The sequence below is a fragment of the Heliangelus exortis genome, chromosome 17 (genome assembly GCF_036169615.1).
Source record: "Heliangelus exortis chromosome 17, bHelExo1.hap1, whole genome shotgun sequence".
Classification (NCBI taxonomy): domain Eukaryota; kingdom Metazoa; phylum Chordata; class Aves; order Apodiformes; family Trochilidae; genus Heliangelus; species Heliangelus exortis.
Genome location: NC_092438.1, coordinates 7,994,496 through 8,012,328, shown reverse-complemented (window position 1 = coordinate 8,012,328; position 17,833 = coordinate 7,994,496). Strand labels below are relative to the sequence as shown.

General features: G+C 57.5%; 2 protein-coding genes across 8 annotated transcripts in view; one reads left to right on the top strand and one right to left on the bottom strand.

The window, feature by feature from the left end:
• The window catches only part of MAFK (MAF bZIP transcription factor K), a 14,792-nt gene extending 10,178 nt beyond the window's left edge, over positions 1-4,614 (bottom strand). For 2 of the 4 annotated variants that reach the window (XR_011729282.1, XM_071760986.1), the window contains exon 1: positions 4,372-4,614. The gene's annotated coding sequence lies outside the window, so the exon portion shown is untranslated. Of the gene's footprint in view, positions 1-391; positions 621-3,233; positions 3,588-4,371 lie in introns of those variants that run through there. The other 2 variants (XM_071760992.1, XM_071760988.1) reach the window with 2 other exon arrangements.
• LOC139804132 (lysosomal alpha-glucosidase-like) lies at positions 2,507-17,833 on the top strand. Of its 4 annotated transcripts, none has more exons than XM_071760979.1 (20): positions 2,507-2,630; positions 8,596-9,130; positions 9,319-9,464; positions 10,406-10,571; positions 11,070-11,166; positions 12,233-12,352; positions 12,619-12,737; positions 12,806-12,937; positions 13,673-13,783; positions 14,495-14,608; positions 14,764-14,848; positions 15,165-15,282; positions 15,629-15,762; positions 15,889-16,040; positions 16,166-16,314; positions 16,395-16,536; positions 16,709-16,807; positions 16,936-17,100; positions 17,182-17,328; positions 17,541-17,833. In XM_071760979.1, exons 2-20 carry the CDS (start codon positions 8,606-8,608, stop codon positions 17,601-17,603), a joined length of 2,784 nt encoding a protein of 927 aa, XP_071617080.1. In that variant the 5' UTR covers positions 2,507-2,630; positions 8,596-8,605; the 3' UTR covers positions 17,604-17,833. The 4 variants fall into 4 exon arrangements, with proteins under 4 accessions (XP_071617080.1, XP_071617078.1, XP_071617082.1 ...); XM_071760977.1 differs by lacking the exon at positions 2,507-2,630 and adding an exon at positions 7,316-7,525; XM_071760981.1 differs by lacking the exon at positions 2,507-2,630 and adding an exon at positions 7,328-7,410.

The window sequence follows — 17,833 nt, the reverse complement described above, 5'->3', positions numbered from 1 at the left end:
TTTGGCTGACATTCCAAGCCTGACGGTCTCGGCTTGGATGATCCAGAGATCCCCAGTTCCTCTGCTTTGAAAGGGGAAGATGGCAGGAAGCCTGACACGGGCAGAGGTAAGACAGAGCTTTCCACACAAGGCTTGCAATTAAGAAAGAAAACATGCCAGAATGAGATTTCAGACTTTCCACGCTACAGGGCTTTCAAAGCATGTTACACATTAAGGAATTACTATAAAGTCACTGCTGACACCCAACTATGGATGAACTCGAATTTTAAAGCTCATTCTTACGCTGAAAGACAACCCTGGCCAGAACATGAGTGCCTGGCAGACAGCCCTGCATGGTGCTTAGCTTCCATCCTCTGACAAGGACAGCAAACTGAAAACATGCAACCCTCACCTTCAGTCAGGCCAGCGACGACTTCCAGGGGGCAGAAAAACAGCGCAAGGTTCAAGCAGCGATGGGGATCGCTGCCATCAATTCAACACCAACAGTTGCACAGGGAACACTCTCTCATTCCCAAAGGCAGTGACTGAATTCCCAGGCAGACGTTTTAGCCAAGTCACCCAAATTTTTCCTTTATCCACAACTTATTCCCAGCTCCAGAGCGCTAGCCAAATGGATGTGCCTACCACGAAAAACATCAGAGCTGGCAGGTGAGGAGAGATACAGATGCTTAAATCTTCGTGGCGGTGCCTCTGCCACTCGGAGGCATGACACGGATTCCCAGCACATTGCAGCATGGCAGGCAGAGCACCATCCCTCTTCCCATCATTCAAAAAGCCATTCTCCTGCTCTGACAGACTTCACACATCCTGTAAGGCAGACTGACGCTTGTCACTCATTTGTAATGAGAGCAGGGAGGGACCGGCTGATGGAGTGAATCAGAGAGTAGAAGCATATGCGAGGCAATATATTTGACATGAAGAGAGAGAAGACACAAGGAGGGGGTGAGTCACTGTTTACTGTTCTAAAGGAGCTCCACACAGCCTTTGCCCAGCTGGCCAGCTTTCCATTTCCCTTATGGATCGGAACCAGCATCCAGCAGCAAAGAGGAGACTCAAGAACCTTCAGAGCACATTTGAGAGCTGCCAGGACACAGCTCTCTGAGGCACTCTCTGGGGAAGCCTGGACAGGGATCAGACAGTCTTCAGTGGTCTGGTAAACAACCTAGTCAGATGTTGCAGAGAGCCTGTGGTTAGGGAGCAGGGGATACGGAGTACCAGGAGGGTATGCTTGTATGTCACCTCAGAGAATTCACGGAGGAGGGGTCCGAAGGGGAAAGGCATGCAGCAGACAGCTCTGGTACTGACAAGCACACAGCACATTTTCCATCACACACTTTTAAAATGCAGTGACAGAGCTACACTGGAATTACACCTCAGCTTCACTAGCTCAGAGATGCATCTGACCCAGACAGCCAAGCTGAGCCACCAAGCAACAAATAACTTGCTTGGACACACAGATGGATCCCAGGACAGAACTGGGATTCCTAACATCACTGCTTCTGACCCCACGTGCCAGCCACCAAGTCAGACATCAGCTAATAATGGAACATAACAGCATGGCCCTACTGAGTCCTGCAACACTGCAAATCAGTCAGATTCACCACGCAACCTGTCCCTCTGCTCAGGACCTTAGTGGCACGGTGACCACTCTCACGATTGCCTTTACCCCCCAAAGTTCTTGTGCTGATGGTCACAGAAGGCTGCATCACTTTGTGCTTGCTTCATCCTTGGAAGACTCTGCCTGAGTTTGACGATAGCCTGAAACAATAGCTAGGGCAGAAGTGGAAACTGCCTGTTCATCTCTACAGGGTGCTGAGCCTGAAAGTTCCTGATAATTGAAAGTGCTAGCGCTGCTCAAGTATTTCACAGCTGGATGTTTACAAAAATGATCAGTGAGCAAGCTTATCCCACAAACCCCGACTGCCGCGGGGGCCAGCGCTCCCAGCTGTCCTTTCTTTGCTTCCCAAACATCTCGCACAGCTAGAGATTTTCAATACCAAGTTCTGCAGCACATTCCACGCCATTAATCATCTTCCAGTGTTGATGGAAGTAAGAGCGTATCGGGCTGATCTGTATTTTTCCCTTGCAGGAGGCACACAGCGGTACTGAACTCCTTGCTGCAACAGATTGCCAAGATGGGCGACGGTGCAGAAATGAGATAAAACATGACAAAGCACACTGTCCTTGACAGGCAAGCAAAATAAAAATAAATAATAAATAAAAGCTAACAAATTTCTGCCTCAGGTTCAGAAACACTTGCAAAACAGGGTATGAGCCTGGTGTAATAAAACCAGGAACATTTCACACAGCTCCTGTACAAAGCCCTGACAAGCTCAGAGCTTGCAGAAGCAGGCAGGGTGTCCTGACAGTGAAAGACACCACATGCCCCAAATCTTGAGGCAATCACTCCGTTGCTGCCGGACAGCCGGCACCTCTGTCGGGTAAGAGCAGAGTTAACTCGGAGCAGCCTTGTGTGCTGTCATTGGGCAACGGCGGCGTCCATCACCTCTAGGAAGTGACTGCACGGGGAAGGCTCCTGGCAGGGCAGGCAGCACGGCGAACACACGGAAGGAGAGAAGGAAAAGCGGAGGAACGCGTGCACCCGTGTCGTCAGTGAGGAAAACCACAAGGTAAACTCATTTGCTGCTAAAACCCTGACAGTATCAAGGAACAACGTGTCGGTGCAGGGCTGAGCTCCTCCACGGACAGGCTTCACACAGACTGAAAGTGCAAGAAAAGGGCGGGCAACTTTCCGGGGGAATGCTTTCCTCTTACTCGTTTCCCCCAGTCTCCACTCAGCTTCAGGATTACGCTGAGTGAGAAGGAGGGGGTGGCAGGTGAAAGTGAAAATGGAGGCCTTTCCCTTTTCTGTAACAACTTTGCCCAAAGGGGGCTCGTTCCTAATTTCAGACCTCATGGCCTGCTTTCGGCAGAGTCTGTAAAAGAAATCCTCCACGGAGCAGCCCACGAGGGAGGGGAGCGGGCTCTCAGCCTGAGGAAGAGGAGGAGGAAGGAGGTTTTTCTCAAACAAAACATGACAGATCTGAGAGCTCAGCTCCCCTCGCTCACGGCCTGGATGTTGGAGGTTGGAACTATATGATCTTTAAGATCCCTTCCAACCCAAACCATTCTGTTTCCCCAACTTATGCCACCGCCCTCACTGGAAGCTGGGAAGAGGGGTTCCCCCACCCACCCCATTTCTGACTAAACCCCCCAAACCAACCCACACCCACCTGACAGTCACACAGCAGCACCCGCTCCCAGAATGTCACCATCCCCTTTCCTCCCACCGGCACGTCCCGGGGTGGCCACACAGCGCCCCATTTTCAGGGCTCCCCTCTACACACGTATCCCTCCCACCAGCTCGGGGGGGGGGACACCCCGAACACACGCGCCTCTCCCACCAAAACAAAAAGCAGCAGTGCTCGGGGGAGATAACCCCCACTCCCCACCGCAGCCCTGACCCCCCCCCCAGCCCATCCCATGGGGAGCCCAGAGCCCCGCCGGCGTTTCCCACCGGCAGCTGCTCCCGCCCGATAACCCGGGGTGCGGAGCGTCCCGCCGAGGCCACCACCACGCCCGGTGACCGCCGCACGCTGTTACCGCGCTGCCGGGCACCGGCTGCACCCCGGCTCCCTGCGTACTACAAAAGCTGCTATTTTTAGGCGGCGGAGCGCGCGGCGTCACAACAGGTTTCCTCACATATATTTTAAGAACCATTCAAAGGCAGAAGCAGGCTGCGCGCTCAGCCTTGGGGGGGCATGGGGGGTGTTTTTATAAAAATAATAACAAGAGAACAGAAAGCATCATCCCGGCGCGGACCCGCCGGCTCCTCCCGAGATGTTCCCGAGCCCCCGGGGGTGCGGGGGGAACCGCCAGCCCCGTCCCACGGGTGACTGAACGGGCGCGGGGTTGGAGACAGTGGGGAAGTAGGACCGCGGGGTCCCGCCGAGCCCCCGCCGCTCCCCGGGCGGTCCCGGTGGGTCCGGACCGAGGGCAGAGGTGGGGATCGCCTCCCCGACGCCCCCCACCTCGCCTCTCGCCGGTGCCCACGTGCGCGCAGCCCGGCCCGGCCCGGCCCGGTGCGAGGGGCGGCGGCGGCACCACGTGCCCGGCGCCGTGGTGACTCAGCACTTTTACCTCCGCCGCCCCGCCCAACCGGACCCGACCGGACCCAGCCGGACCGGGCCCAGACGCGCGCGTGTGTGTGTTTGTGTGCGTGTATGTGCGTGTGTCCCCCTCACCCCTCCGCCCCAATCACCGGCAACACGCGCGGCCTCCCCACCCCACTCCTTGCCGCTCCGACACCCCCCTCTGCCCCCCCGCCGCCCCCCGACACCCCCGCCCCTCCGCTCCCGGGTGGGTCCTCACCTGCGTGCCGGCGGGAGCGCGCGCGCGCGCCCGGGGCGGGGGCGGCGGCGTGGGGCGGCGGCGGCAGCGGCGGCACCGGGAGGAGGAGAAGGGGGGCGGCGGCGGAGGGAGGCGGTGGCAGCGGCGGCGGCGTCGGGGTCGCTGCGCGGTTCCCTCCCTCCCTGCCAGCGAGTCCCGCGGACAACAACAAGCGCGGGGCGGCCCCCTCCCCCCCGCCGCGCCGCCGACCAACCAGCGCCCCCGCCGCTTCCGGCATGGCGCGTCACGCCGCGCGTCACCCCGCCCGGACACGCCCCCCGGGCCACGCGTCACGGCGGCCACGCCCGCGCGGTTCATTCATGGGGAAGGGCGCGGGGAAGGGGGTGGGGCCTCGACACCGCCCTCACGGAGCCGCCCCCACCCCTTCTGACCTCCCCACCCACCCCCCCACCCACACCTCTCCCGCCCGGTGCACAGCCGAGCACCGCCACTCGGGACCCCTCCCCATCGCCCCGTTGTCCCTGCACGCCCTTTACCCATGGCTCGGCTCTTGCTGTCCCCCTCCCGCGGCCGTCGCCGGGATGTCCCCAGACCGTCCCCTCCCCATCGCCGAGCTCTCCCCGCCAACCCTGCGCCCGTGATCGGGCTGTCCCCAGATCCCCCATCGCCGAGCTCTCCCCGCCAAACCATGCTCCCTGTCCCCAGGTCACCCCCTTCCCATCACCTGGTTCTCCCGGGTCCCTGCTGGCCCTTCTCCCTCTTGCGTGGAGCAGCCCCTATGGAGGAGGCACAGTGTGGCCGTGGGGTCCCGGGGCTCCCCGAATGCTGCTGCAGTGCCAAATCCTGCTCCAGAGACAGATGCTGTGCCCAGTCCTTGGTCTTTGTGCAGCTGCAAGAGCTGCTAACACAACATCCTGACCTCAAAGGTGTGAGCGGCGCTTCAGACCCCAAGAACATCCAGCAATGATGATCCAAAAAATGTAGTAATATGGGTGGTTGACTAAGCCCAGCTGCCTCCACTGAAACCAGGCTCCTTTTGATTCTTTTTTTGACTGTAATTATGTTAGAAAGTCTGTGTCAGTCCTTTGCAGTTTGTGTTTTCAAGCCTTAGGGGCAAATATCCTCATGGGAGCAGAACTAAGGGCCGTAGTTGAGGTTTTGAGTAAGAATTTGGCTTTCACTGCTCCCTTCACAAAACATGAGCTGTGAAACTTGGAGAACCCTATGCCTGGCACAGCCCCCCAGGCCCTTGTGGCTGGAGCAAGCCCTTGCTAAAAAGAGGCTTGAGCAGATGCACCTTCCTGCTATTAAGAACCCCCTTTTCTTTATTGCAGATGAAGAGTCTGCTTAAAGCTCAACAGCTGATGGCTGGAAGCTGCCATCCGGTGTGGCTGCAACAATGTTGGCCTTCACCTCTCCCAGATTTGCAGCATCTGGCTGAAAACCTGCCCCAGGCACCAGAATGGGGCAAGCTCAGGCAGATTTGGAGGGCAGATTTCGCCCATCTCTGTGGTCCCCACTCACACCTCTGAGGTTTGCCTCCAGATCTCCTTTATGTCCACTGGGGGTTCTGGTGGCTCAAAAAGCCAAGACAAGCAAAGAGAAGGGTGCTGGTGGTGGGAACCTTGGGTCCACCCATGTCCACCTGCCTCCATGCTCCATGTTATAATAACCAGGAGTGAACACATCATCCATGGCTTCTCCCTGAGGCTTCTCCCTGAGGTGGTGGTCCCCAAGGCTAGAAGGGATGGGCTGGCTGCACAGTGGGTGGGAGCCACACCTTCCATGGGGACAGCCCCACACATGGGGCTCACCAGAACTCACCAGGTTATTTTCCCCTGTCTTGGCAATAACATGGATGTGGCAGATGACATGTGGCATGGGTGTGCGTGTGTTTTGTTACCTGAAATTCTGTTTCTGAGTGAATGGTGTTGTTCACAACAGCTCTTAGGTTTGGTTTTCATTCCCTGGGGCAAGCAACTTTGCTCCAAAGGTCTGTTGTCCTTTGCTGCTGACCTTTAGACTGCAGTGGCCTTCACTAGTAAACAGTGACCAGCTCTCCAGTCCCCCAAGAGTGGGAAAGCCTAGGCAGGGTGCATGTAATTACATACACTTGTTATTAAGTTGAACAGGAGTGCATGGCATAAAGGATCTTTGGTGAAAACCTGGATGGAAAAAGAGCTTTGCTTTGGGAAGTGTGGGGTTTTGTGGATCTAACCCACCTGTTGCTGTCCAGCTTCATGACCCCCCAGAGCAACAGTGAAGGATTCAGCACTGACACCTCGTTCACGCTATTTTGGGTAAAGTGCTACAGCCCTAAAATGAAAGGTAGAGGTGTTAAGAGTTCCGATTGTTCACCTTGGAGGAGAGAAGGCTCAAGAGAGACCTCGTAGCATCCTTCTGGTACTGGAAGGAGCTACGGGAAATCTGGGGAGGGACTCTTTACAAGGATATGGAGTGGTAGAACAAGAGGAAATGGTTTCAAACTGACAGAGAGGAGATTTAGATTAGCCATTAGGAAGAAATTCTTTAGTGTGAGTGTGGTGTCACCCTGGCCCAGGCTGCCCAGCAGAGCTGTGGCTGCCCCATGCTTGGAAGGTTCAAGGTCAGGCTGGATGAGGCTTGGAGCAACCTGGTCTAGTGGGAGGCATCCCTGCCCACGGCAGGGGGGTTTGGACTGGATGATCTTTAAGGTCCCTTCCAAACCAAACCAGTCTGGGGTTCTGTGATAAATACCCTGCGTTTTGAGCCTTTGCATGCATCTGGGCTGGGGAAAACCTAAAAAAATAATTTAATTCCCATATTCTCCACTTCAGCACTTTGGAACAGCATTGAGTGTGGGTCAAAACAAACAAACAAACAGTCAAACAAAACCCACAGAGCAAGGGAGAGAGGCGCTGAGGAGTGTCTTCGGGCGCCTCTACTAGAGAGGCGTGGTAGGAGCTGGGCTTCTTGTCAGGTTTTTACGGCGGAGCAGGCAGCGCTGCAGCGGCCGGGAGCCCTTCCTGCTGCCTGCAGCCCGCTGCCTGCCCGCAGCCACAATGTCAAGAGGAGACACGTGTATGTAAGCGCCTGGCATGCCCGGAGCGGGACCCAGGCAGGCCGGGCAGGGGGGTCCCGGGGCGCGGTGCCACCCCTCGGCGGGCTGGGGACCCCCCGGCTGCACGCTCTGCCTGTATGAGTCCTCCCCCCATCCTCCCTCCCGAATGCCACCGCTGCGGGGTGACATCTCCAGGCGGCCCCGCATGGACAGGGGTGCATGGTGGCGTGCCGAGGTCCCCGGGGTTGGCACGCGGGGGGCAACGGTGCTGGGCGGGTGGGCGCAGCCACCCACGCATGGGGAAGCCCCCCGTGATGGTGGGAGGCTGAGGCACTGCTCCGGGATGGCTTCAGGGCCGGGCCAAAGCACGTTGAGCCATTTTGGTGCTGAAGCCGAAGAAAGGCTGTCAGGGAACAAAATCTGCTTTTAAAGGGACACCGTTTTGTAAGGGGCAGGGTGGAAGTGAGTGGGGTCGGAGTACCCGTGGCTTGGGCAGAAGATGGCGAGAAGAAAGTTGTGTCTCTTATTGAAGGTGCTGAGATTGCTCCCTGCACTCAGCAGGAGAGTGAGGGTCTCTTTTGCTTACAGCCCGGGACATGTCTTTAAAATCAGATTTTATCAGTGGGAGGCAAAGACTGATGGCATATTCCCAGCCATCCCCAGAGCTAAAACCTCTGACTCAGGGCTTTGGGCGCTGTCAGGGGATGCTCAGAGGAGAGTGGAGGATGCTCAGAGCAGAGGATGCTCTGCACCTGGGAGCCTCCCAGCACCGTGGCTCTGCTCCTGTGGGCAGAGGGAGGGAGCTCGGGTTTGCTTGCAGTTTCCAGAAACGCTGCAGTCCATAAATTCAGACCTGGGAAAAACACCTTGTGGGCCAGCTCTGCCACACCCTGAGAGCAGGCGGGGTTCAGGCGGGTGGTGCTTTGTCCCTTGGGGCTGTAGGAGAGTTGGGTGGCAGCATCTCCTCACATGCCAGCAGCGTCAGGACCACCCGACCCTGGCAAAGCCACCCTGTGCTGAGTGAGTTCACTGCGTGGATCTAAGCCAAGGGCGTAGACATCCCGGTGCAAGGTGCCAGGGTTGGCAGAGGCGGGCAGGGTCTGCCTGAACTGCAGGTGTCAGGAGCAGAGGAGCTGTTCCTGAAGCTCAGCAAGCTTTCCCCATTCTACTCCTTCATACCTGCCCCTATCTCCTCCTCGCTCCAGCGCCAGGACAATGAAGTCGTACCAGAAGCTGACGACCCCACAGCCGGTGTCCTGCCGGGTGGAGGAAGAGGAAGGGGCTGGCTCAACACCCACCAGCCATGAGAAGCTGGCCCCGTGGTGGGTGGGAAGTGGGCTGCTGTTGGCTGCTGTACTACTGAGTGCCATCACGGTCTGGGTGCTGCGGCAAGTATCAGGGGGCTGGCCCGGAACTGCTCTGCCCCCCAAGTGTCTCCTGGCACCCGAAAGCCACCGCTTTGACTGCTACCCAGAACGGCACGTGGTGGTGACCCAGGAGCTCTGTGAAAGCCGGGGATGCTGCTTCATCGAGACCTCCCCACCAGCAGAGGGCAAGCGGGGGGTGCCCTGGTGCTTCTACCCCCCTGACTTCCCCAGCTACACCCTGGAGAGCCTCAACCAGACAGCGCTGGGCATGGTGGGGCTGCTGGTGAGGAGGGAGAAGGCCTATTACCCTCGGGACATCGAGATACTGAGGTTGGACGTGGAGTTTGAGACAGACACACGGCTTCACATCAAGGTGAGCTCCCTGCTGGCTGTCCTCCAGAGCTTGTGACCTTGTTTCTTTGTACCCCTGCACCCTTCATCCCTTAGGTGGCCATCCCGCTGCTCAGGCCAAGTCTGGCAGCTACTGTACTCCAGTGGCCTCTCCAACTCTCTGCTCTCTTGGTTTGCTGGTCTTTAAAGTATGTTTTATTCCTCTTGCAGATAACAGATGCAGCCAACCCACGGTATGAGGTTCCCCTCGAGATTCCTCGAGTGACAAAGAGAGCAGAAAACCCCATCTACAGCCTGGACTTCTCTCGGGACCCCTTTGGGGTTCAGTTGCGGCGCAGGGCAACAGGGACAGTGCTGTAAGAACCTACCACTTCCACATCCCACAGCGGGTGGGGGAAATCTCATCCCACCCAAGACAGGCTCCAGCATGCTTTCTGGAAGTTTTTTTCTTAGGGAAAACTGCACTGTGGGATTTCCAGCCTATACTTCCTCTTTGTGTTCATATTTCCAGAGGTGCTCACATGGGGATGTGGCAGCACAAGTCTTCTCAGCCCCACGGGCTTGCCACATGCTTGCTGTGGCTGTGGCAGGGCTGGGTGGGATCAGCAGCTCTCAAAAGAACTCTCAGCACCCTCATTCCTTGCCAGGTCCTACAGCAGCCAAACAACATGGGTCCTTGGCACATTACCAAGAGGGAACCTGGTGGCCTGGGGAAAGAGCCACCAAAGAGTTGTAGCTTTGCCTGTTTCATCTTACTTTTGGGTTTGCCTGGTTGTCCAAGCTATAGGGACTCACACAGCTCCAGGCTTTTTGTGGAAAAGGGCTGCAGGTGACTTTGCTGCACTGGTCTCAGTCACCTCTGTGGCTTTGCCCACACTAAGCAGGTGGTGAGCACCAATGTTTGTTGATGTATGGCCAGGGTGTTTTGAGATCCCATCCTTTCCTCTACCTTCCTGTTTGCAGCTGTCTATGGTCTGTCCCTTACTTGGGAGCTACTTATCAGCAATGACAGGCTGAGAAATCCCACTGCTGTGTTGCCTTAATAATAACCTGGGTGGAAACTTCTGGTGCCAAAGGCAAGGCTGCTCCACACTGGGTCAGGCTGGCTCAGCTAGACTCAAATTTGCTGCCTGGGCCAAGGAGTTGGGTCTGGATGTTGGGTAGGACATATGCTGCTGTGCTGGCTGCTGAGATGCTTTGAGAAGGAAGGGGTCAGTTGTTAGTGGAAAAAAATGGATCCAGATGGATCTCAGCATTCTTCCTTGACTCTGTCTCTCCCTTGGTGTCACCTTGGCAGGCTCAACACCACCGTGGCCCCCTTGATCTTTGCTGACCAGTTTCTCCAGATATCCACATTGCTCCCATCCCAGTTCCTCTATGGGCTGGGGGAGCACCGTGGCACCCTCCTGCACAGCCTGGACTGGAGCACCCTCACCCTGTGGGCACGTGATGTTTCTCCCACGGTACCATCTCCCCCCTCCCTCTTGGGGTGCAGGGGGTGAGGATGGGGGTACCACTCTTCAGTACCTTGGATGAGCCCGTGGGAAAATAAGGCAGGGGGGTGGGCAGCAGCACTGGGAGGAGCTGGGGGTGGTCAAGACTGATGGGCAGATATGTACCAGACAGGATTTCAGAGCAATTGCAAAATGCTCTTGGCACTCTTGAGAGCCCCAACTGCTTTCCACTCCACCCTGCCACACGTGCAACAGGTTGCAGCAAGGCAGGAGGTTTCCCCTCACTCAGCTCAGCTCAGTAGCAGCCTCCGAGCTGTGAAGAAGCAGCAGCCTTCCATGGCCTTCAGCACCAGCTCCAAAACCATCCTCATCCCTTGCCATGTCCTCCCTGGGGGGTTGACCTGCCTGCTTAGGTGGTGGGAGCCGATGCAATTCTATTTATTCACCCTGGTGACACAGGGCTCTCCCCCTTTTTCTGGGAGCTGCTTTCACACATCCTCTTTGTAGGAATCATTCAACCTCTATGGTGCTCATCCCTTCTACCTGATGATGGAGGAGGGTGGAGATGCTCACGGGATTTTCCTCCTCAACAGCAACGCGATGGGTAAGGTGTCCCAGGGGACCCTGGTTGGCTCGTCCCCGGGGGGTGACCCAGCAGGTGGGCACAGATGGGAGTTGCCAGAGCAGCTGGTTCGGGAACTTGGGGAGAGAGGAAGCCGTAAAAGGGAAAGATGTGGTTTGATGGCTCCGTTATTGAGCGTAGCCATCTGTTTCCTGGCTACTGCGAGGCTCTTTAGCAACTGCCGAGCAGTTTAACCACACGCCCAGCTGCCGAGTTGCTGTTGGAAAAGCACGGCCCTCCCCTGCGGGTCCGTGCCTGTTCCCCCTTCACCCGAAACGTCCTTGCCCCCAGGCCCGGTGTCGCGGTGCAGCCGGGGATGCTGTCTGCCTGCCGCCCGCGCTCTTCCCAGCTGCGCTCCGACACCTGCGGCCCTGGGACCCGCCCCTGGGTGCCAGCTGATAACACAGCAGCTCCCGTGGGGTCCTGCAGCCTTGGGGACGGCACCGGTGACCACCTGTCCCTTCCAGCAGCCTTCCCCGTGGCACCCAGCTGGGCCGGTGCTGCCGGCACCGGGGCTCCGGCTCTGCTCGGCTTTGCTGCAGCCACGCTGCCCAGCACAGGGGAGGTGCGGCTGCCCCAGCTAAGGTTCGAGGGCTTGTTTGTGTGAGGGCTTGTTTGTGTGGAAAAGCCTTTTCCAGGAAAGCCCTTGCTCCCCTCCATGCTCGCTTGTGCGAGTAGCTCTTGGTTCACTTAAGAGGGGATTTTGGGGGAGGATGGGAAGGAAAGCTCTGTATGTGCTTGGTCTTGAAGTGGAAGCTGGGAGAAAGGCACAACTTGGGGTTTAATGAGCAAATTTTTAAGACAGTGAACTTTACCCCCGTGTAAATCAGCAGTCTCCCCTGACTGTGATGATTTCAGCCTCCAAATACCCCTTTAGCATCCACTGAAAGTGAGGCAGGGATTTCCCCGTTCCTGGGCTGGAGGCTGGGTGTTGCCAGTGGCACTGCCTGGTCCCTGCTGTGGCAGTTGGGGTCTACAGGTTCCTCCCCAGTTCTCACTCTCTTTTTCTCTTTCCTCTCCATCCCCCTCCCCTCTACCCCTTGCAAAGAGGTAGCACTGCAGCCTGCTCCAGGCCTGACCTGGAGGACCATCGGGGGGGTGTTGGATTTTTACATCTTCCTGGGGCCTGATCCCAACATGGTGATCCAGCAGTACCAGCAGGTGATAGGTAAGTGCTCACACCCCATCTGCAGGCACCTTCTCCACACCCCCATCCCTGTCTCACCCCAGATTCAGCACTGTCCTCTGGCCTCCCAGCTGGGGAGTGACAAGCTGTCCCCAGCCATCCAACTCCCATCCTTCCTCCCATCCTTCCCAGCACATCAGGAGGCAGTGGTCATCCCTTTTCCTCCTTCTCCCCTTCCCTTCCCATACTTTTGAGATGCTGCTGTTGTCTAAGAACACCTCATCCATGCTCCTGCTCTCCTGCCACAGGTTTCCCAGCCATGCCACCCCTTTGGGCTCTCGGCTTCCACCTCTGCCGCTGGGGCTACGGATCCAGCAACGAGACCTGGCAGACTGTGAAAGCCATGAGGAACTACCAGATCCCCCAGGTAACCCACCAGACCTGGGGAGGGTGGGTCCAAACTCTGTCAGGCATCTCTGAGTCTCTGTCCTGCAGGATGCACAATGGAATGACATCGATTACATGGATGGGTACCGGGACTTCACCTTAGATCCACAGAAGTTCACTTCCCTCCCCTCACTGGTGGAAGACCTCCACAAGCATGGGCAGCGCTACGTTATGATCCTGGTACTCTCCCTCCTCTCCCTCTTTGCTGCCTCTGATGCGGAGCAGGAATGCAAGGCAGAGGCATAAGGGATGCTCGTGGTCCCAGCTGATCACCCCCAGAACCAGGGATTTTTTTCTGCTGTCAGTCCCCAGTGCTGGGCAGGCAGCTGCAAAGTGCCACTGGGAATCCCCCTAATGCAGGGACTGTGGAGACAAAGGCCCGGTTCTTGTGCTATGCTCCTGTCTCCTGTGGGAGTACAAGGATCCCCCACCAGAGAAAGGATGGAGGAACTGTGGGTCAGGCTGTTCAACTCGTGGGTCTCAGCTTCAGTGTTCCCACATCCCCATGAGTGCTAGGAACTCATGACCTGGCTGTGATCTCCCTTCCTCTCTCTGCAAGGAAAGGGAATGTGGGTTCTACTTGATTGGGGTGGTAGGACTGGGAGGGTGTTGGGGAAACATTGTAGCCAAGACTGGCTGTGACCTGATGTTTCTTACACAAGCGTAAGATTCCTTGCATTTGTCCCCTCATCCTCAAAATGCCCTAATAGGTTCTGGGGACATGCAAAAGTGACAGTTTAGAAAATATGCCTGGAAGTGTTCAAGCAAGTTTCTGTTCCCCTTGAGGGAATCAGCTACCATGTGTGGGCTCTGTCTGACCCCATCTGGGTTGTCATCTCTGAATCACAGTGACCCAGCAGGGGAAAGGGACCACGGTCTGTTGGGAAAGGCACTGACCCTTTGTTCCATCCCCAGGATCCTGGCATCAGCAGCACCAGACCTCATGGCTCCTACTGGCCTTTCGATGAAGGTTTGAGACGGGGCTTGTTCCTCAACACCACCCAAGGGCAGCCACTCATTGGGCAGGTGAGGAGCTCTGGAGGGGGAAATCCCATCCCTGTGAACTTGTGCAACAGCAGGGTTGGGATTTCATCCCTTGTGCTGGAGGGAAAGCCAAGCTGAAGGACTTCTCTGGGATGATTGCCAGAGTCTTGCTCAACCCTCAGCCTTGCATGTCACCTCCCAGCATCTCCATCAGCCCCAGGAACCAGCCCCTGCCTGTGGAAGTCATATGAGCTTACTGGACTTGGTGGTGCTGCCCAAGAGAGTCATCTGATTTCTCTCCCTTCCTGTTTCTGGGTTAAGGGGAGGTTGTCCATGATGGACACACACCTCTGGATCTGCTCTGTGCAGTTTCCTCACAGTTTGTCCCTGCCTTTCCCAGCTGTTTGCTCCCACTGGCTCTCCATCTTCTACAAGGAGGGGGCTTTTAATACATCCTGAAAATGTGGGGAAAAAGGAAACGGCCAAAATTCCTGAAGTGAGGCAAAGTGTGGAAAAATCACACCCTCCCCCAGGCTGCAGAGGGGTCCCCAACATCCCAAGGCTCTGAGGTACCAGGGAGGCAGGAGGGATGTTGCATCCAGACAGAACTTCAAGCAGTCAGCATGGGTTTATCTTCTGTTTTATGGCCCATCTCACCCCCGGGTCTCACAGCTTCATGGCACCCCATTCCCCACAACAGCCCCCCACAAGCTGCCTGCCTTCTGAACCTGTGGTTTTGTGGTGTCCCCTCAGGTCTGGCCCGGCTCCACTGCCTTTGCAGACTTCTCCAACCCAGACACACACCAGTGGTGGTTGGAGAACCTACAGAGCTTCCACGCCCATGTGCCTTTCGATGGCCTCTGGATCGTAAGTCCCTCCTGGCCTCGGGGTCAGTTCCTGCTGGCAGCTCAGCTTGCACCCAGTGTGTGTCCTGGAGGACCATCAAATGTGGCTTTTCCAGGTTCATCTGCTAATTCCCCAAACCTTTCCCTTGAACATGCTCCATGATTTTCTTTGCACAGGACATGAATGAGCCATCCAACTTCATGGATGGGTCTAAAGATGGCTGCCCCCCGGGAGAACTCGACAGCCCACCCTACACTCCAGGTATGGAGCTGTAGGTACCATATGCTTTGAGATCACTGGCAACCAAGTGCTAGGGGAGAAAACCATTTTTAAGAGCTGTCACATTTCCCATTCACACATCTCCACCCGTCCTTGTGTGTGTTGGTATTCATGCCCAAGCCTTGCACTCTTGTCAGGGTAATGTCAGGGTGTGGGATGGGACCATCTGTGTGAGCTTTTGGTGCTGTGTTGGCAGTGATGGCTGGCTCCTGAGCGCAGAGCCAGCAAGCATGGTGGGGGTCTGTGTCCCCTGGACCCCCCCACCCCATGTGCCAACAGGGGCTCTCCCTCCTGGCAGCTGTGCTGGGAGATTCCCTCTCTGCAAGGACAGTGTGTGCCTCAGCGAAGCAGAAGGTCTCAGTGCACTACAACCTCCACAACCTCTATGGGCTAATGGAAGCCAAAGCCACAGCGAGGTACCCAAGCATCCTGCTTCCTGCTGGCCCAGGGATGGGATGGGACAAAACCCTGCTGCTCAAGGCTAAATAGAAAAGGTCAAGGATCTGAGTGGCTCACCCAAAGGAGAGATGCTCTGGCTGCTCACAGCGTCCAGGATGGGATTAAACCAGCAGAGAAGGGGAGCCAACAGCACTCCTGGAGGGATGGGTGGAAGGCCCACCTTCCCTGTACCACTCGGGCCAACACTCCAGCACTGCAGGGCTGTGGTGGGGCTGGACCTCTCCTTCTACCATTGTGGGATAAGGTGAACTACTGGGGGGCTGCTCTTACGTGCTGCCTCCAGCTCTCCATGTTGCTTTCCAGCGCCTTGATCCAGATCCGGGGGAAGCGTCCCTTTGTCATCTCCCGCTCCACCTTCCCCAGCCAGGGCCGGTACTCAGGGCACTGGCTGGGTGACAACCGGAGCCAGTGGAAGGACATGTATTACTCCATCCCAGGTGGGTGGAGTGGGCTGCATGCAGACCTCCCCCTGCCAGCACCCCCAGCTCCATTGGAGCTTTCTGCTTTTTATTTGGAGACGTCTCCAAAACTCCCTACACCTTGCTGACCATCCCTGCCCTCAGGGCTGCTGAGCTTCAGCCTCTTTGGCATCCCTCTGGTCGGGGCGGACATCTGTGGTTTCTCTGGCAGCACTTCGGAGGAGCTGTGCACCCGCTGGATGCAGCTCGGTGCCTTCTATCCCTTCGCCCGCAACCACAACACCCAAAACGAGAAGGTGGAGGGCAGCGTGCCTGGGGGGAGGTGTTCCGGGGGGGGGGGTATGGGATGTGGGTGGCCGAGGAGTAGCAGGGATACCTGGTGGGAGTGGGGTGGCTGCTGACTCCCTGCAACCCCCCCCAGGCCCAGGATCCGACAGTGTTCAGCCCAGCGGCGAGGACGGCCATGAAGGATGTGCTGCTGACCCGCTACTCCCTCCTGCCCTTCCTCTACACCCTCTTCCACCATGCCCACCTGCAAGGGGACACAGTCGCCCGGCCCTTGTTCTTTGAGTAAGAGCATCACAGGGAAGATGCTTTGTCTGGATCATGGATAAGCGGATGATCCAAGTGGTGTCTCCATCCCACCACAGGTTCCCCCAGGATGCGGCCACCTTGGGGCTGGACAGGCAGTTCCTGTGGGGCCGCAGCCTGCTGGTGACACCAGTGCTGGAGCCTGGGGTGGACTCGGTCACAGGCTATGTCCCCCGAGGCCTGTGGTATGACTTTTACACGGTGAGGAGCACAACAGCACGTGGCTGGCGGTTGTGTGGTCTCTGCTTAACTATATCGGGGCTGTGGGTGGGAAGACACCTGAGCCCAGCAAGCCCCGGTGGAGGAAAGAGTGGGGATGGCTGCTCCTCCCTGCCGTGCCCCTGACCCCCGTGTGCCCTCGCTGCCTGCCCAGGGCTCCTTGGTGAACAGCAGTGGGGAGATGCTGAAGATGTCGGCCCCTCTGGAGCACCTCAACCTGCACGTCCGGGAAGGTGCCATCCTCCCCACCCAGGTGAGCACCCACCTGTCACCACCCTGGGGGCTGTTCACAGCATGTGTGTCCCCACCAGCACCTCAGGTCCCAGACCCCCACCCCAGCTGCTCACAGTCCCACAGCACCCGTGTGTCTTTGAACCCTAGAAACCAGGGACCACCAGCAAGGTGACGCGAGGGAACCCCCTGCGCCTCATCGTGGCCTTGTCCTCAAGTGCCACTGCCTGGGGGGACCTCTTCTGGGATGATGGTGAGAGCCTGGACACCTTTGAGCAGGGCAGCTACTCCTACCTGGTGTTCAACGTCACACAGGTGGGATGTGGTGGGGAGGGCAGAGGCGGGGAGTCCCGTGGCACTTGGCCACCTCAGGCTCATGCCCGTCCCCTCATGCAGAACGTCTTCACCTCCACCGTACTTCACGCCAGCACCGAGGCCAAGGAGGCCACCATTGACACCCTGAGCATCTTTGGTGTGAGCAAGCGGCCCAGCAAGGTCCTCCTGAACGGCCAGGAGAAGCCCTTCTCCTACTTGGACAACCAGGTATGGCCCCATCTTGGGGTGCCCTGTCCTGAGGGTCCATCCCTTCTCCCCCAGCCCTTGTTGCAGGGACAGTGGCTGAGGAGGTGGGTTAGGACTCCCAGGTCCGTGTCAGGTTGTCCTGACACGATGAGGTTTAGGGGGAGCAGAGCTGGTAGGGGAAAGGATGCTCCTCATTCCCCCTGCCAAGCCTGTACCCCAAAATATCCCCACAGGTTCTCACTGTCAGTGACCTCGGCCTCAGCCTCAGCCAGGGCTTCTCCCTGCTGTGGCTGTGAGGAGGAGGCTGTAGGACACAACCATCTCACTGAATCCACCGCTCCAGGAGATGCTCAACGCTCTGACCCTCCAGGACAGGATGGAGGAGGCAGTGGGGACTATCCCCTGCTGCCATGTGGCCCCTGCCAGCACGGCTGGGGACAGGGGCACAGGGTGGGGGTTTGGCCAGTGGGGGGGTGTTGAGGGGTGAGGTGTGGGTGGTCCCTGCTGCAATAAAGGCACACAGAGA

What these genes read in the sequence shown, in the direction of transcription:
- LOC139804132 (XM_071760977.1), top strand. Translation starts at nt 7,428, where the DNA reads ATGCCCGGAGCGGGACCCAGGCAGGCCGGGCAGGGGGGTCCCGGGGCG. An exon ending in CCCGGCTGCACGCTCTGCCT is followed by an intron (nt 7,526 to 8,595) that starts GTATGAGTCCTC and finishes TCCTCGCTCCAG; the next exon opens with CGCCAGGACAATGAAGTCGT. An exon ending in CTTTCGATGGCCTCTGGATC is followed by an intron (nt 14,609 to 14,763) that starts GTAAGTCCCTCC and finishes TTCTTTGCACAG; the next exon opens with GACATGAATGAGCCATCCAA.